Here is a 19,840-nt window from a genome sequence, read left to right as displayed (position 1 = left end):
CCCCAGACTAGATAGGAAAAACTAATTCCTACTCCAGCCCAGAGAGTCAGCTGTAATTCCGACCACAGATCATCTCTTAAAATTAGTAAATTAATTGAACCCCAGACCAGCGCCTGCAATCGGTTCAGAAGCCAAACCAAATCATATTCAGACCACAGTGTGTTACTTTATTATTATTATTATTTTATTTTACTCACTTATATAGTGCCATTAATTCCACAGCGCTTCACTTGACGACAGCTCTGATTTCTAGTTAGGGGCCCAAAACCTAATAAGACAGATTTGTGGAATATGATAGAACCTGGTTCAGAAACTATTTTACACATTAATTCAGACACGTGTTGTTATCCCATAATTGCTCGCACCTTATATATTGATATTACTAGAGATATGGTATTTTTACTATTTTAAGATCGATAACAATTAGGATAATAGAGCACCCCTGAGCTTCCAGTAAGGTTGTATTAAGTAATCCCTATGGCCATCACTAATTATTATGAACTTTTACAGACTAAAACTCAAATCCTTTAATTTTTCAACATACAATTAAAAAAAAAATCTATTTTTCTACATCATTGTACTAACTTCAAGTTGATTTTGTCTGACAATTTTTTTATTTTTTAGGTTTATTGGTTTAAAGACGGAAAGCAGATTTTAAAGAAGAATGAACATTGTAGGATGAAGAGAGAAGCAGATGGGACATGCTCATTACACATCGACTCTGCCACCAACGATGATGATGGAAACTATACCATCATGGCTGCAAATCCACAGGTACCAATTCACACTCTGTGTAGTTCCAGACCTGCAATATTTCACTGTGTTAATGAGAGCAAATGAAAACAAACATAAAATAAGTGATTCCAACGGTATTTGGCAGGATCGAGGGGTCCAGGTTTGACCATCCAGGACACAAGGGACTAATGTTTTCTTCTTCACTGCCTTTCTATAAACCTTTGTTTGCTAGCCATGGTTTGGAATGTGTATTAGGATGGTAACCTTTATATGTAGGATCGCTATGTGGTACTATGTCAGGCTGGCAATATATACGGTTGTGTGAAAAAGTGTTTTCCCCCTTCCTGATTTCCTCTTCTTTTGCATGGTAGTCACACGTAAATGTTCTGATCATAAAACAAAATTTAATTATTAGACAAAGATAACACAAGTAAACACAAAATGCAGTTTTTAAATGAAGGTCTTTATTAAGGGAAAAAGAAATCCAAACCTACAGGGCCCTGTGTGAAAAATGGATTCCCTCCCCACACACTGACCCCGCTTAAAGCATAAATTAACTGTGGTCTATCACATCTTTGGGATCTGTATAATGCTTCAAAACATTTAATAGGAGAATAATAATGTGTGCACTGAAGAAGTGTGGCGGAGGTTGGCTGGTAAGATGTGCAGAGCCCATGTATGAAAGAACACTCTTCCTTGCACTCAGCGCCACTTTTCTTTGCTACTTAGAGCTCATTCACACGTCAAATTTTCACACACAAGTGCTCTCCTTGTTTTTCTCAGGTAGCACTCATACCTGTGATTGTCTATGGGGCCATTCACATGTCTGTGATTTTTTTCAAAGAACAAGAAGCCCGTGAAAAATCATGGAGACATGTGTGATTTTTATCCAAGAGTCAGATCAAGATCAGCGCTGCAGGTCAATGGGTCCATGGAAAAAATGGGACCGTCCTTGGATGACATTTGAATGTTTTCCTATTTTCACAAACTGTCAGAAAGGAGAAGGTGGAGAAACTTTTTTTTTTAAATTTCTCTAAGTACAAGAAAAACGGATAACTCTCAGACCACAGTCTGATCGAAGTCTGATCTGTCCATTTTACTCGTATGTGGAAAAATCAAACTTGTGAATGAGCTCTAAGGCCGGTTTCACACGTCAGTGGCTCCGGTACGTGTGGCGACAGTTTCCTCACGTACCGGAGACACTGACTCACGTAGACACTTTAAAGTAAATGTGTCTCTGCACATGTCAGCGTGTTTTCACGGACCGTGTGTCCGTTTGCAAAACACGGAGACATGTCAGTGTTCGTGGGAGCGCACGGATTACACGGACCCATTAAAGTCAATGGGTCCGTGTAAACACGTACCGCACACGGACGCTGTCCGTGTGCCATCCGTGTGCCGCCTGAGCACCACACGGAACAGCGCTACCGTAAGTGCTGTCCCCTGTGTGTGGTGCTGAAGTCGGCATTCATCCCTTCTGTCCTGCTTGGCTGAAAGCAGCGCTTGCAGGAGAGAAGGAATGAAAAATCAAGTTTTTTTTTGTTAAAAATAAAGTTTGGGGTCACCTGCCGCCTCTCACCCCCCGTGCGCTCGCCCGCTTGCAGAGAAATACTCATCCAGCTCCCGTGATGCCTTCTCTCAGCGCCGCAGCTTGTCCTGTGTGAGCGGTCACATGGTACCGCTCATTACAGTGATGAATATGTGGCTCCACCGCTCCAAATCTACTCAGGCATTCATGCAGAGGAACAATTACACTGTCCTGGAATGGCCATCCCAGTCCCCAGACCTGAATATCATTGCACATCTGTGGGATCATTTGAAGATTGCTGTCCATGCTCGGCGACCATCAAACTTAACTGAACTGGAATTGTTTTGTAAAGAGGAATGGTCAAAAATTCCTTCATCCAGGAACGAGGAACTCATTAAAAGCTGCAGGAAGCAACTAGAGGCTGTTATTTTTGCAAAAAGGAGGATCTAATAAATATTAATGTCACTTTTCTGGTGGGGGGTCCATACTTATGCACCTGTCAAATTTAGTTTGAATGCAGATTGCACATTTTTTGTTGGTACAATAAACCTCATTTCAAGGCAGAAACATTACTGTGTCCAACAGTTATTAGATATATGAAACTGAAATAGCTGTTGCCAAAAAAACAATTTTTATAAAACATTAAGCTTAAGATTAATAGGGGTGCCCAAACTTTTTCATATAACTGTAACTGCTAATCATAAAAGCAGTACAAATTGTCAGCTGACTCAAAGATTTGTGTTGCATGACTTTCATTTTATAAATCACACTAAGTACTTAATTTTGTATTCATTTTTTTCTTTTAAATAGGCATGCAATGCAATAAAAAAAGTTGCTGATTCCTACTATACCTTCTGAATGCCCTTCAGTGTTACATTTCAGTCATAGCCACTAGATGGTGCTGTTGTTACATATTAACTCTAGTGGGGGAACTCTATATGTCCCATAATTAAAAAGAACAAATATCAGTGTAACCTTTCATCAGAATGCGTTTCCCTGCCTAGCGATAAAATGGAGTTCATCAGGGGATATGGTGGCGTTCCTCAATGCATTGTCATCCACAGAATTACATTCTGATGGGGGATTTTCGCTCTGAATCATATGAAAATGGTCATAAGCTAAGTATTTTTGAATATGTTCAGGAAAGTGATTTTGATTACCTCACTAGTATTTTTTCTATACATTGACTTATCTGTTCTACCTATGAGAATTGGGTGCCCCCTGATTGTTAGATGGGAGCAAAGAAAATATCTGATTATCTAATCTAGATATAAAACTACCCATACTACACTTTATGCGGTGATTGTCTATTGCAGACACACACTCCCTGTACTGCAATATTAGGGGTGATTTAGGGATATTAGAAGCAGCCGACGAAGAGCGGGTGCCCCATACTGTTTAATATTAGGGTGCCAACCTCCGCTGGTAGGTAGGGACTCCTTTAGGGAGTATTAGGATGTGATAGATTGCACCATTTTCCTGGTTATGTTTTTTTGTGTTTATTGGAATACAAATTCAAGAGTATTGGATTTACACCCACTAATATTTAGATATTAATGAGAGTATACAAAGGCTTTTAACTAGTAGGAATGAAGTTATATTTTAGGGGTATATACTTTTCTCTGGTTTACACAACCTGCCTCTAACAGCAATGACCATAGATAGCTCCAATCTCGACTGTTTAACCACTTAAATGTCAGTCTCTGACATGTGAGTGTTGTGGCGCCGGTGGAATGTACGTTCCAGCGCTTTGTCCCCCTACGACGTGATTGTAAGCTGCACATAGGTTGCCATGGCAGCCAGAAGCATGCTGCAGGTCCCGTCGCTACCACCTTTGTGCTCCCATGAGGCCCAGTAGGCATTGCCACACACGTAAAAGTCTGAAATATGAAAATATAACATTTATTACCCAAACAGTGAAAGAAAGAAAAATAGAAATTGAGTTGCTGTTTTTCACGCAATGCACCTCGGTCTAAAAATGCAATAAAAAGCCACTGAAGCACCCATTGGCGTGCCCGTGACATGATTGTGGGGTGCTTGGTATCATGGTTTTACCATATAATAAACATGGTAAATCTAGAAAAAAAAACACTTGGATTTTTTTTCCAATTTCCAGTGCAGCCCATGATAAAATTACTGATGTCATTCAAAAGTGCAACTCAACTCGTCCCCCCCAAAAACAAGCCCTCATATGGCTATGTGGATGGCTGTCGTGATACCAAATATGTGTTTTATTTTTAATTATGGGATAGTGAGGTTATTAGAATTTTTCATTTTTTTTTTACATTTTTAAAAGCCTTTTTTTAACTTTCTTTATTTTTAGTTCCCTTGAGGGACTTGAGCCTACAATCATCATATTACTCGGTCTACCAGAGTATTACAGTATATAGCTAAAATCACAGTCTCTTATGAAACCAAACCTGTGTATGGGATTCACAAGACCGCCGCCTGACTGCCATGGAGGCACCCCACTTTTGCTTTTCACTTTCAGATTGACAGCAGCATTTCAGGAGTTCACAGCAGCATTCAGAGCTTAGCTATGCAGATGCTAGCTGTGCAATACAGCCGGCGTCTGCTGTATATTGTGATGGCTCAGCTCCTGAACTTATTCCATACGCAGGCAACTGACATTGGATGCAACAATACATCCAATGTTTTTAAGGGGTTAACAGGGCTTTCTCATCTTCTAAAATGGGTAAAATTGCAATGTGCTTGTAAAAACAAGCAACTTTGCATTTTCCATCCTATTTAAAATCCTCTCTATTCCTGAGAATGGAGGGAATTTGAATTTCATAATTTACTACTCATTGCCTAGATATAGAAATTGAAATCCCTCATATGTTGTTGTGTATGTTAATATGACGTTTGGACATATGACAATCATATATGAATTACTCTGTCTCCATCACAAGTGGACACTAATGAAGAATAATATGAAGAACCTGTCATGTACAAGTAATATGCAGTCTTGCGATCTCTTTTTTTACAGGGAAGAATCAGCTGTTCGGGACATTTACTTGTGCAGTCCGCACCGCTGCGTCCACGCACTATTCCCACAGTTCTCTCTCATAGGTAATCTCTTTAATTGGCATTTATTGTTAAACTAAGCAATAATCTCCTTGTTTCCTGACATAAATACCTGGTGAGGGTTATACTCACCATGAGCCAGCGTTTACAATTTGGTCAGTATTTGGTCAGTATTTTACCTCAGTGTTTCTAAGCCAAAACCAGGAGTGGGTGATAAATGCAGAAGTGGTGCATATGTTTCTATTATACTTTTCCTCTGATTTTCCACTCTTGGTTTTGGTTTGTAAATACTGAGGTAAGAAACTGACCAAATACTGAATGTGTGAACATGGCCTTAGAGACATGCCTAGCATTAACCCCTACAATCAACTAAACTGAAATCTGCCGTTTACTAAAACAGACATCTTCATTATTCCATGAATAGTATAATAGATCCAACATGACTTTTCATTGGTCTGTAATGAGAATTGCACTTTCCATAATCTTTTATTGAGAAAAGACTATTTCATTGACTTCCACATTGTGCTAAAATAAATGTACTTTCCAGAGTGAGACCGCGTGTGGCGGAGGTGGAGAGTGAAGCGGTACAGGAGAGGTTTTTCCGGCCGTACTTTCTCCAAGCTCCTGGAGATATGGTGGCACATGAAGGGCGCTTGTGCAGGCTGGACTGTAAGGTAATAGACGATTAAATATGTGTATATATTATTTGTGGTCTGATTCTACATCTGCCTCCTATTAGAGAAAAGATGGAGACAGTATGGCTATGTGCCCTCGATCCGGATTGAGCAGCGCTTTGGACGTAGCATATTATTTGCTGTGTCGAAAACGCTGCGTTCTATCGAACGAAGGTAAATCCGCATATGATCACTAAACTGTGCAGATTTACTGCTTCGAATACATTCTATTGATTACATTTCTGTTGCAGAGATTAGCGTCTCCACAAGAGAAATTGACATGCTGCGGGCCTGAAAGATGCGCCACATGTCAGTCTCCATGGGTGATCCGTAGATGCATATAGTCGCATAGGGGACATGGGTTTTCTAGAAATCTCATCCACTATTCTGTAACATCTGTTTGCTACGGTTTTGATGCTGCATGGATACGCAGCAATTCCTAGAGTAGCACTATGGCCCCGATTAATCAATCCCAGCGTTTTTCACACCGGTCTTGATGAGGAGGTGTGCTAAAGTCAGAAGCGCATAATTTATTAAATGGAACATGTCGTTAAAAATACTATTAATCTTGAGATATAGGGTTAATCTGCAGGGTAATAGCATTCTGAAGCATCCGACAGCACCCCTTTTCATTAGATAAGTGATGCACTTTGTCTGGTTGTACAGACACCTTTCCCAACATCAGATGTATGTGGGGAATAAAGGATTGGGCTTGTTGAAATTTATCATACCCATATTTATTATCACAGGAAATGCCTAAGGCTAGTTTCACACTAGCGTTTTGAGGAGCTGCGGAGGTCTGGGGACTTCCTCCGTGAAGCCCCGCCCTTGGCTGCACCTCCGCCACTAGCTCCGCCTACTTCTGCATGCGGCCTGCATACGGCTGGCATACCTATCTTTAACATTAGGTACGCAGGTCGTGCGGCTGTATGCGGATGCTTCCGCATGCGTCGTTTTGACGATGCAGAGAACAAAATTGCTGCAAGCTGCATGCTACACTGGTCTCTGCATCATCAAAACGACGCATGCGGAAGCCTCCGCATACAGCTGCACGACCTGCGTACCTAATGTTAAAGATAGGTACGCAGGCCGCATGCACGCCGCATGCAGAAGTAGGCGGAGCTAGCGGCGGAGGTGCGGTCGAGGGCGGGGCTTCACGGAGGAAGTCTGCAGCCGTCTTCAACGCTAATGTGAAACCGGCCTAAGGTATATCATACCCACTTACTGAAAAATACACTAGGCCAAACTGAACATGAATCAGGTAGCGGACTTAGAGGGAAGAATAACGACATATGTTCAGATCAGAGCTGTGTAAGGTGTATTGCTTGTGTTCCAATCAATACAACCAGCTCTGGAATGCCACAGAAACACAGGAGAAATTTGGAGAAGGTAACTCAGATGTCAGGATTTGGTTAATTCCTTTATGTCCTTACGACATGTACAAACAGGTCAGTGGTCTGCCAACACCGGACATTATGTGGCTTCTCAATGGAATACCTGTTAACCCAGACATCACCCACAAAATGCTGGTCAGAGAGAATGGAGTCCACTCGCTTCTTATTGATCCCCTCTTACAAGCTGATGCCGGGACGTACACTTGTATTGCTACCAATAAGACGGGACAGAACTCATTCAGCCTGGAGCTTACTGTGATGGGTAAGTGACAGAGTCACATTTTACTCTTTTACATTTCACAGACATAAATGGCCTCTCTATTAAATACTGTATGTATTCTGCTTGTCTACCCGTTCTACCAGTTATTCATATTCATGCACATTTTTACTCATGTAGCAAAGGAAGTGAAGAAGGCACCCATATTTTTGGAGAAGTTGCAGAACTCTGGCGTACCAGAGGGTCACCCGGTCAGATTGGAGAGTCGAGTTGTTGGGATGCCTCCTCCAGTTTTCTACTGGAAGAAAGATAATGAATCCATTCCAGCCCACAAGCCAAGAATAAGGTGCCGTGCTTTCTCCGCTGCCAGTCATGACATGCTATGCTAATTCTGAAGGGCTCCACTAACGATGCTATTGATGATGATGATGGCACCCAGTATTAACAGAACAATTCCTGAGACTAAAATGGCTTGAGCTGCAGTGGGGATAGTTATCATAAACTGCATCTATGACTATAAGGCTATGTGCATTCGTTGCGGATTTGCCTCAGGAATCTTTTGTGCGGATTCTGCATCTCTTGGCAGAAAACGCAGGTGCGGATTTGACGCATTTTTTGTGCAGATTTGCTGCGAATTTACTGCAGATTTTGTGCGGATTTACTGCGTTTTTTACCCCTGCGGATTTCTATAATAGAAGGGGTACAAAAACCCTGCAGATCCGCAAAAAAGAAGTGACATGCTTCTTCTTTTAATCCGCAGCGTTTCTGCACTGAATTTTACACACCATTAGCACAGCGGTTTTTTTTCCTATTGATTTACATTGTACTGTAAATCGCTTGCGGATCTGCAGCGTTTCTGCACGGTAAATCCGCAGGAAATCCGCAATGTGTGCACATACCCTTAAACATCCTAGAATTGATCATCATTGAATGTATCCATGATGCTAGTCGGCCTCTGGGCAGCAATGCAGCTCTAAAACTACCTCGATTGACCCTTCTTGTTGGGGGTTCGGCTGCTGGAGATGTGAAAACAGATTAGAGAATGATTGTTTCTGCAATTTGAGATAATGAACTTATTAAGATTACGCTTTTTTTGCCCACTAAAGAACCTCATACATGTCTGATAAAAAAAAAGTAGACCAAAAAAGCCAAAATGTAAAAGGTTATGTGTGAATACTGCAACACTACGCACTACAAATAGTTGGTTGGTCATATTGATGTATTTTCTGTAAAGGGATGTTATGGATATGTTGGATGATCACACACAGATGATTGTGTGTGGCCACAAGACATTTTTATACATCCTCCACCAGTCATTAAGAGAAGTCACAATATACATAGCTCCAAATGTTGAATCTAATGCCCAATGTGATCTTTTATGCTATTGGAGGATATTTATCAGCCACATTAATCACTACAATGAAAGGCTGACAAGTTCTTCAGACCCCTTTGGCTCCTTTTGGCCTAATTTGACCTCCCTTAGGACAGAAGCTGTCAGGCAAAAGGACTGAGTTTTGTTCCGTTTTTTACAATCAGTCACAATCTGTCAAAATGTTGAAAAGACAGATCCTGTGCAGTTTGTAAAAAACTGATGCACTGGATCCGTTTTTTTGATGGATCCATAGCGTTTTCCAAGCGATCTGTAGCATCGCTTGGAAAACTGATTGACAGGTTGGTCACAGTTGTCAAACATAGTGATGTGGCAGCATCAATAGTAAAAAGAGAGACAGAGAACAAGAGAGAATTTCCCTGAAATTCTTCTAGGCATGCTCAGTTTCAAAAGACGGAACCCGTCGCTGGATTCCTGCTTTTGACACACAGCGACGGATCCTGAGCCCATAGGCTTCCATTATAGCCAATGACGGACGGTGCAGGATTTTTCGACGTGCACAAAAGACGTTTCTATGTGCGTTGTCTCTACCCGACGGAAAGCGATTGTACGACGAATCCAATGCACGATGGATGAAACGGAAGGCCATCCGTCACAATCCATCGCTAATACAAGTCTATGAGAAAAAAACGGATCCAGCAAAAACATTTGCTGGATCCGTTTTTTTGCACAAAATGACGCATTGTGATGGAAAAAGAAAGACGGAAGTGTGAAAGAGGCCTAAGAAGGAAACTCCAAGCAGAATCCACTAAAGAGTCCCCAGCAGGGGGTAGTTTTCAATAGTAGCACTTGCAGTGTGATAGGACAGGCTAGATAAATGAAAAACACCTGCTGTCTGAAAAGAATGGACAAAGGTAATCAGCACCCAGATAGTGACAGAACCTGCTGTGCCTCAGTGGACAGATCTGCAGACAGAAGAGAACAGGACTGCCGGATCGAATCCCAAGGCATGAAATATATGTAATGCATGCACTACGATGCCATACATCACGCACTATGTGGTTTGCGGATGTTACCACTTAGCTATGGGAGGGACAAGAAAATACAGTTTGTGATGCCAGGGTGCACTTATTTAACCTCTGTTTCCTGGTCATGTGGTCTAACCATGTCACCTTATGTATATGGAGAGCAGGCCTGCTTTGTTAGCTCTTTACAACCTCCTAATAGCAGAACATAAGTCCATCACTCTATCTAATATATAATTGCCTAGAATACTACTTCCTGCAATTTGTGCCAACTTCCGTGGCTTTGTCCGGAGCTAATGTCCGGAGCTAATGTCCGGAGATTAATTGCCTAGAATACTACTTCCTGCAATTTGTGCCAACTTCCGTGGCTTTGTCCGGAGCTAATGTCCGGAGCTAATGTCCGGAGCTAATGTCCGGAGCTAATGTCCGGAGATAAGTGACGTCAACAGTGTCCAGTGTCTGATTGGTTGCCGCCTGCTGCGAGCGACCAATCAGAAACGTGCCGTACTGTGACACACTCCGCCCGCCATTTTGGTGTGATTTTTGAATTTTTACCTCACAGCAAGTTTCTACTGCGTGGAGGCGGGCCCAGTGACGTTGCTCTTCAAGCTCCTGCCGAATTTCGTCAAAAAAATGATAATACCATTTACCAAAACTATATATATTTAGTTGTGAAGTGGTTCAGTGACATTTTCACACCAATTTTGAACTTTTGTTTGGTGTTTTCTCCATATACTGCCTATTATTTTTGTTCTTTCTTACTATTATTTATTAATTGTATTATTCTTACATTTGAATAAATAAAGTATATATGGATTCTAGACTCCCGATTCTTTAGAATCGGGCTGCCATCTAGTGAATATATAAACCAGTTCTATGTACTGAATATTCATGTGCATTATCTGCAAAGGGAAATGTGAACATTGGGCAAACATAATGAGCTGGCTGCTATCTCTGCTACATCTTAATGGCACATATACTACCACTTTCGGGCATTACTACGGTGTTCATTTTAGGACATGGTCACAAATCAAAGTCAAACATCAGAAATACTCTGTCTGATACCTGATTCTGATACCTGATTCTGATACTTGAGTCTGATACCTGACTCTGATACCTGACTCTGATGCCTGACTCTGATACCTGACTCTGATACTTGACTCTGATCAGACTCTGATACTTGACTCTGATACCTGAGTCTGATACTTGACTCTGATACCTGACTCTGATACCTGACTCTGATACCTGACTCTGATACTTGACTCTAATACCTGACTCTGATACTTGACTCTGATACTTGACTCTGATACTTGACTCTGATACTTGACTCTGATACTTGACTCTGATACATGAAATTAGTAAAATTAGCTAAAATTAGTACCTGGGATCACTTGAGCTTGTGGTGCAATGGTAAAGCCGACGGCTGTAGTCTCTAGACGCAGGATCCGTTTTTTTTCCGCCGGATCGGTTTTATTTTTCTGCCGGATCCGTTTTTGTCGGCCGGATCTGTTTTTTTTCCGCCGGATCCGTTTTTTTTTCCGCCAGATCCGTTTTTTTCTGCAGGATCCATTTTTTTTCCTCAGGATCCGTCTTTTTTTGCCGGATCCGTTTTTTTCCGCCGGATCTGTTTTTGTCTGCCAGATCCGTTTGTGTCTGCCAAATCCGTTTTTTTCTGCCGGATCCATTTTTTTTCTGCCGGATCCGTTTTTTTCTGCCGAATCCGGGGTTTTTTTTCGCCGAATCCGTTTTTTTCTGCCGGATCCTTTTTTTTTTTTACACAGGATCCATTTTTTTACGCCGGATCCATTTTTTTACGTCGGATCTGTTTTTTTTTCACCGGATCCGTTTTTTTCCGCCGGATCCATTTTTTTTACGCCATCTCCGTTTTTCTTCTGCCGGATCCATTTTTTTTTTACATCGGATCCGTTTTTTTCTGCCGGATCCGTTTTTTTTTACGCCGGATCTGGTTTTTACGACGGATCCGTTTTCTTTACGTCGGATCCGTTTTTTTCTGCCGGATCCGTTTTTTTCACCATATCCGTTTTTTTCTGCCGGATCCATTTTTTTCGCCGTATCCGTTTTTTTCTACGCTGGACCCGTTTTTTTTACGCCGGATCCGTTTTTTTTTCGCCGGATCCGTTTTTTCTGCCAGATCCGTTTTTTCGCAATATCCGTTTTTTACACCAGATCTGTTTTTTTACGCCGGATCCGGGTTTTTTCGCCAGATCCGTTTTTTTCTGCCGGATCCGTTTTTTTTCACCATATCCGTTTTTTTCCTGCCGGATCCATATTTTTTGCCGTATCCGTTTTTTTTTTTTACGCCGGATCCGGTTTTTTTCGCCGGATCCGTTTTTTCTGCCATATCCGTTTTTTTACGCTGGATCCGTTTTTTTACGCCGATTCCGTTTTTTTTATGCCGGATCTGTTTCTGTTTTTGTTCCACAGAAGAAAAATGGATCTGGTGGAAAAAAACGGATCCGGTGAAAAAAAATGGATCCGGCATAAAAAAAAATGAATCCGGCGTAAAAAAACGGATCCGGCAGAAAAAAACGGATCCGGCGAAAAAAACGGTTTCGGCAGAAAAAATCGGATCTGGCGGGAAAAAAACAGATCAGGCAGAAGAAAAACGGATCCAGCGTAAAAAAAAAAAAACTGATCCGGCAAAAAAAAAACCTGGATCCGACAGAAAAAAAACGGATTCGGCGAAAAAAAAATGGATCCGGTGAAAAAAAACCGTATCTGGCAGAAAAAACTGATCCGGCGTAAAAAAAACGGATCCGGCAGAAAAAAAACGGATCAGGCGTAAAAAAACGGATCAGGCAGAAAAGAAACTGATCCGGCAGACAAAAACAGATCTGGCGGACAAAAACTGATCCGGCAAAAAAACAGATCCTGAGGGGAAAAAACAGATCCTGCAGAAAAAAACGGATCCGGCGGAAAAAAAAACAGACTCGGCCGACAAAAACGGATCTGGCAGAAAAATAAAACCGATCCGGCGGAAAAAAATGGATCATCGGAAAAGAACGGATCCTGCGTCTAGAGACTACAGCCGTCGGACTTACCATTGCACCACAAGCTCAAGTGATCCCAGGTACTAATTTTAGCTAATTTTACTAATTTTACTAATTTCATGTATCAGAGTCAAGTATCAGACTCAGGTATCAGAGTCAAGTATCAGAGTCAAGTATCAGAGTCAGGTATCAGAGTCAGGTATCAGAGTCAGGTATCAGAGTCAGGTATCAGAGTCAGGTATCAGAGTCAAGTATCAGAGTCAAGTATCAGACTCAGGTATCAGAGTCAAGCATCAGAGTCAAGCATCAGAGTCAAGCATCAGAGTCAAGCATCAGAGTCAAGTATCAGAGTCAGGTATTAGAGTCAGGTATCAAAGTCAAGTATCAGAGTGAAGTATCAGAGTGAAGTATCAGACTCAGGTATCAGACAGAGTATTTCTGATGTTTGACTTTGATTTGTGACTTTGATATGTGAAAGTCAGGTATCAGAATCAAGTATCAGAATGAGGTATCAGACAGAGTATTTCTGATGTTATTTCTGATGTTTGACTTTGATTTGTGACCATGTATGAAAGTCAGGTATAAGAGTCAAGTATCAGAATGAGGTATCAGACAGAGAATTTCTGATGCTTGACTTTGATTTGTGACCATGTCCTAAAATGAACACCATACATTACATATACGACTCCTTTACATCACTTCATCTGAAGCTTGTCATTGTGCTGTGTGATCTAACGCTTGCTATAGCTGTTCGGCCAAGCCATCAAGCTCTCAGAGAATGGTAATGCCAGAGAATGATTAGAGCTCCGTCATTAAAAATGACATGTCATTTGGTAAAAAAAAAATGAGTTAAATATGTAAAAATCCTTGCGCTCCCCTGATTCTGCCACTTTCTTGATTTTTGCTCTATGCTACTCCATTGCAGAGTTGTCGTATTCATAGCTTTTGTAACGTAGAATGTGAACTCTCTGCTTATTGTTCAACTGAGAGTTTCTTCAGAGTCTTCTCTAGGGGCGTTCACTTCCACCCTTCCCTCCCAGATACTGCCAATTACAGCTCAGCAACATCTGAGACTGGTAGCCTATTAGATCAGCTGTCTGCCTGTGATTGGAAGAGTTTCAGAGGGAGGGGTGAAAGCACACGCCCTCAGAGAAGACTCTGAAGAAACTCCCTCTTAATGAGTCAGTAGATCATCGGTGACTTTTATGTACTATGCACCTCAGCACTTGCCAACCTTGAGCTGTAATTTTCCTTGTGCTGAAACTTTGTGGCTGAATTGCTGTGACTCCTCACTTTTCAATAATATCCCCCACAGCTGATCGTGAAATATTTAGGGAAGAAACTTCATGAACTGACACCATTGATGTCCTATTACAAGTTATTACAGGACCACACTGATATCAGTTCGCTCTTTAGAGGGACCCAGTTTATCACAAATGTTGGCAAAGGAAGACTACACGTTAAGTGGCTGGATTTATACAACTGTGGTAAAGGGAGTGATTGAGAAACCTGAATTAAGCAGTTATGAGATTGATCCCGATACTTTTGTCCATATAGTGTATGTGCAGCTTACTTTGCCTGTAGCAGGGATGATTGCATTGTATATGACTATCTATATCTGATTTTTTTAATATTTATTTGCGTAGTGAACTTCTTTTGTTCATTTTTTTCAGTATGCATCAGGACACCACCGGATATGTGTGTCTCCTAATCCAGCCCGCCAAGAAAGAGGATGCTGGATGGTATACATTGTCAGCAAAGAATGAGGCCGGGATTGTTTCTTGTACAGCGAGACTCGACATATATGGTAGGTTCAATGCAGGCAACGTGCTGAGATGAAATACCAAAAGAGCAAAAAATAAACAAATTACATTAAGACATACCGAATATACTCGAGTATAAGCCGAGATTTTCAACCCACTTTTTTGGGCTGAAAGTCCCCCTCTTGGCTTATACTCGAGTCATACCCGGGGGTCGGCAGGGGAGGGGGAGCGGGGACTGTCTAATTATACTTACCTGCTCCTAGCGCGGTCCCTGCAGGTCCCTGGCTTCCCGGCGCCGGCAGCTTCCTCCTGTACTGAGCGGTCACATGGTACCGCTCATTACAGTAATGAATATGCAGCTCCACCTCCCATAGGGGTGGAGCCGCATATTCATTACTGTAATGAGCGGTAATGGTGACCGCTCACTACAGGAAGAAGCTGCAGCATCAGGGAAGCAGGGACTGCACAGCGCCAGGAGCAGGTAAGGCTACTTTCACACTAGCGTCGGCCCGTCGCAGTGCGTCGGGCCGACGTACCGACGCATCCTGTGACAATGCAGCACAACGGGGGCAGTGGATGCATTATTACAACGCATCCGCTGCCCCATTGTGAGTTGCAGGGAGGAGGGGGCGGAGTTCCGGCCACTCATGCAAGGTCGGAAATGGCGGACACAACGCACAAAAAAAGTTACATGTAACGTTTTTTTGTTCTGACGGTCCGCCACAACACAACGCAACCATCGCATGTGGCAATGTGTCGCAATGTGTCGCTAATGTTAGTCTATGGGGAAAAAAACGCATCCTGCAGACAACTTTGCAGGATGCATTTTTTTCACCAAAACAACGCATTGCGACGTGCATCGTACGACGCTAGTGTGAAAGTAGCCTAAGTATAACGGGGAGGGGGAGCGCTGCGCTGCGTGATACTCAACTGCTCCTCGTTTCGGCGCCGCTCCATCTTCAGCAGTGGCGCTCAGGTCAGAGGGCGCGGTGACGTAGTTAGTGCGTGCCCTCAGCCTGAACGCCAGTGCTGAAGATGGAGTGCGCCGGAACAATCAGCACGTGAATATTGAAAGCGCCGGGGGCCTGAGCGACAGAGAGGTGAGTATGTAATTTCTTTTTTGTATCACAGCAAATGGGGCAAGTATCTCTATGGAGCATCTATGGGGCCATAACGTTTGTGCAGCACTATATGGGGCCATAACGTTTGTGCTGCACTATATGGGGCCATAACGTTTGTGCAGCACTATATGGGGCCATAATGTTTATGCAGCACTATATGGGGCCATAATATTTGTGCAGCACTATATGGGGCCATAATGTTTGTGCAGCACTATATGGGGCCATAATGTTTGTGCAGCACTATATGGGGCCATAATGTTTGTGCAGCACTATATGGGGCCATAATGTTTGTGCAGCACTATATGGGGCCATAATGTTTGTGAAGCACTATATGGGGCCATAACGTTTGTGCAGCATTATATGGGGCCATAATGTTTGTGCAGCACTGTATGGGGCCATAATGTTTGTGCAGCACTATAAGGGGCCATAACGTTTCTGCAGCATTATATGGGGCCATAATGTTTGTGCAGCACTATAAGGGGCCATAACGTTTCTGCAGCATTATATGGGGCCATAACGTTTGTACAGCACTATAAGGGGCCATATCATTTGTGCAGCACTATAAGGGGCCATAACGTTTGTGCAGCACTATATGGGGCAAGTGTCTGTATGGGGCCATAACGTTTGTGCAGCACTATATGGGGCAAGTGTCTGTATGGGGCCATAACATTTGTGCAGCACTATATGGGGCAAGTGTCTGTATGGGGCCATAATCAATGTTTGTGCAGCACTATGTGGGGCCAATATCTCTATGGAGCATCTTATGGGGCCATAATCAGCATTTGCACAGCATTATATTGGGCAAATATGTCAATGGAGCATCTTATGGGGCCATTATTAACCTGTATGCAGCATTATATGGGGCATATTTTAATATGGAGCATCTTATGGGGCCATAATGAACTTTGTGGAGCATTATATGGGGCTCCTGATTCAATATGGATATTCAAAAACACTTAACCTACTGATGTCTCAATTAATTTTACTTTTATTGGTATCTATTTTTACTTTTGACATTTACCGGTAGCTGCTGCATTTCCCACCCTAGGCTTATACTCGAGTCATTAAGTTTTCCCAGTTTTTTGTGGTTTTTTGTGGCAAAATTGGGGGGGTCGGCTTATACTCGGGTCGGCTTATACTCGAGTATATACGGTACTTAATTTCCCAAAGTTTCTCACTTATTTTTTTGTTTTTGTTTTCTTGGTGTGTTTTTTTTAAAATAATGCACAAGTATAGTTTACATCTTACCATGTCTACAATGAGTGGTGCAAAGGCTCCCCCATTTATGCTGCTCATGTATGTGAAATGTCAGCTAAAATGGATGATTTTGACCATTTGGGTACCCTAAGCAAATTAAACTTCACCACGACACAAAATAGACTGCGATCTGCCATCTTGAATACACTCGAACTGGCGCTTTTTTACCAGATACATGTAATGTTCAAATTTATATCAGGATTATACAGCCAATATGAAATAGATTTATAAAGTAAGTATGCCAACCTCATCAGGTCTAAGAGATCTATTTATTAATATTAGGAGTTTATGTTGTGAAATCTGATGACAAATTTTCTTTAATAGCATAACATTTATTTATTTTTCCTCACTTGTATCGCACCTTTAATTTCGCAGCGCTTTACGTACATTATCATCGCTGTCCCCATTGGGGCTCAGGATCTAGATTCCATATAAGTCTGTGGAATGTAGAAGGAACACGGCGGAAACCCCCACAGACACGGGGAGAACATACAAACTCCTTACACATGTTGTCCTAGGTGGGATTTGAACCCAGGACCCTAGCGCTGCAAGGCTACAATGCTAACCACTGAGCCACCAAGCATTTTAGAATATTCCATCATTGTCCAATCCATAGGAAGTGTCTGTTAGGCAATAAAATCTTTCTCTAAGGGTTTTTCTTTTAGGAAACAAACGGAGCTTTACTCACCCTGCTTATCAGAGAAGGGGGTGTGGTCAGACCACTTAACACAAGCAAGCTAGTGTGGGCAGTGATAATCTCCTGTTGATAAAACATTCATTGTATGAAAACAACACACTAATTAGTGACACATCACTGAAATCTGTGTCTCAGCCCCTAAGTCATGCTGCCCTCAGATTACATAGCAAACACCTGCTGAAAGATTCCCTTTAATAATATAACATCATACTCATGCATTATCATTTCTTATCTTTTACAGCTCAGTGGCATCAGCAAATCCCTCAGCCAATCAAAAAGATTCGACCCGCTCCTTCTCGATACTCAACATTCTCTTCTACCAGCATGGATATATTCAACTCTTACCCGGAAACGCCACTGAGTTTTTTGTCACAAGCTCGCAATGTGGTGGAAAGCGAGGAGCTGTGAATTCAACTGGCTACAGTAAAAAATAAAACTGTGAAGAAATTAACGCCGGAAAGTTTACAAATAATTTTTCATTTTTTTTAATAACCTATTTAGTTTTCTGCCCTTGCTCAATAGTAACAATGTGGAAAGTATTTAAACTTTTTATTGACGGAGGGGCAAGGTAGGCACCATAGCCCAGCCAAAGAGTGAGAAGGGGTTGAAGCATATTTGTCATTTGTATAACTTGTGCGCACCAGTAATACACACCGACGTAGGGAGCGGTGTCACTGGCAGTGTGATCTGTTTGATCTGCAGGACCCTATTTAATTATTTATGTTCGTAGACAGTATAAAGATCAATAGATGTTCTATTAATATTAAACCATGTATCATTTGTATTTACCGGATTCACTGTTATGTAGTGAGACTGACACTGTAGATGCTTTAAGTTATTTGGGCCATCTCCTGGTATTTAAATCCTTCAAAGCTTGTCTATATTGAGAGGAAACGTACATTATTCTGGAATAAAGTGGCAACAAAATGCGTATTATTAGACTCATTTCATGATCCTCTGGTTTCTAGCCAACAGCCATAACTTTTGCATTAATATTTTATCTGTGTTGCTATTTGCAGCTATTCAGGTGACGTTCTTGTCAATGTAAACACTACAAAGTTGGGAAATCCCTGTTTTTGTTCTTTGTGTAAAGTGACACTCCTTTTCCTTGAAGGTAGGGGTGGTCATACCGTTAGAGCTTTGGTACTGTTTTTAACAAACATGTACAGTTGTGCTCAAAAGTTTACATACCGCGGAAGAATTTTTGGTTTCTTGGCCTTTTTTCAGAGAATATGAATGATAACACCAAAACGTTTTCTCCACTCCTGGTTAGTGGTTGGGTGAAGCCATTTATTGTCAAACTACTCAGTTTTCTCTTTTTAAATCATAATGACAACAACCCAAAACATCCAAATGACCCTGATCATAAGTTCACATACCCTGGTGATTTTGGCCAGATAACATGCTCAGAAGTTGACACAAATGGGTTTGAATGGCTACTAAAAGTAACATCCTCAACTGTGACCTGTTTGCTTGTAATCAGTGTGTACATAAAAGCTGAGTGAGTTTCTTGGATCCAGACAGACTCTTGCATCTTTCATCCAGCCACTGATGTTTCTGGATTGCAAGTCATGGGGAAAGCAAAAGAATTGTCAACGGATCTACGGGAAAAGGTAGTTGAACTGTATAAAACAGGAAAAGGATAAAAAAAGATGTCCAAGGAATTGATAATGCCAGTCAGCAACGTTCAAACTGTGATTAACAAATAGAAAATCAGGGGCTCTGTAAAAACAAAACCACGTTCAGGTAGACTAGCAAAAATGTTGTTCACAGCTGCCAGGAAAACTGTTTGGGATGCAAAGAAAAACTCACAAATAACATCAGCTGAAATACAGGACTCTCTGAAAACTAGCGGTGTGGCTGTTTCAAGATGCACAATAAGGAGGCACTTGAAGAAAAATGGGCTGCATGGTCGAGTCGCCAGAAGAAAGCAATTACTATGCAAATGCCACAATGTATCTTACCTACAATACACAAAACAGCACAAGCCTCAAAACTTCTGGAACAAGGTAATTTGGAGTGATGAGACCAAAATTGAACTTTTTGACCACAACCATAAAC

General features: G+C 41.7%; 1 protein-coding gene across 2 annotated transcripts in view; it reads left to right on the top strand.

Moving 5' to 3' along the window:
- MYPN (myopalladin) overlaps positions 1 to 18,724 on the top strand; it is a 288,939-nt gene extending 270,215 nt beyond the window's left edge. For both annotated transcript variants that reach the window (XM_069753441.1, XM_069753440.1), the window contains 7 exons: positions 625 to 774; positions 5,253 to 5,335; positions 5,838 to 5,964; positions 7,413 to 7,620; positions 7,756 to 7,921; positions 14,615 to 14,748; positions 18,021 to 18,724. In XM_069753441.1, coding sequence (XP_069609542.1) covers positions 625 to 774; positions 5,253 to 5,335; positions 5,838 to 5,964; positions 7,413 to 7,620; positions 7,756 to 7,921; positions 14,615 to 14,748; positions 18,021 to 18,187 — 1,035 coding nt within the window. In that variant the 3' untranslated portion in view covers positions 18,188 to 18,724. The remainder of the gene's footprint in view (positions 1 to 624; positions 775 to 5,252; positions 5,336 to 5,837; positions 5,965 to 7,412; positions 7,621 to 7,755; positions 7,922 to 14,614; positions 14,749 to 18,020) is intronic.
- The last annotated feature ends 1,116 nt before the right edge of the window (positions 18,725 to 19,840 follow it).

The sequence above is a fragment of the Ranitomeya imitator genome, chromosome 2, assembly GCF_032444005.1.
Source record: "Ranitomeya imitator isolate aRanImi1 chromosome 2, aRanImi1.pri, whole genome shotgun sequence".
NCBI lineage: Eukaryota > Metazoa > Chordata > Amphibia > Anura > Dendrobatidae > Ranitomeya > Ranitomeya imitator.
This window is presented reverse-complemented; position numbering and strand designations above follow the sequence as displayed.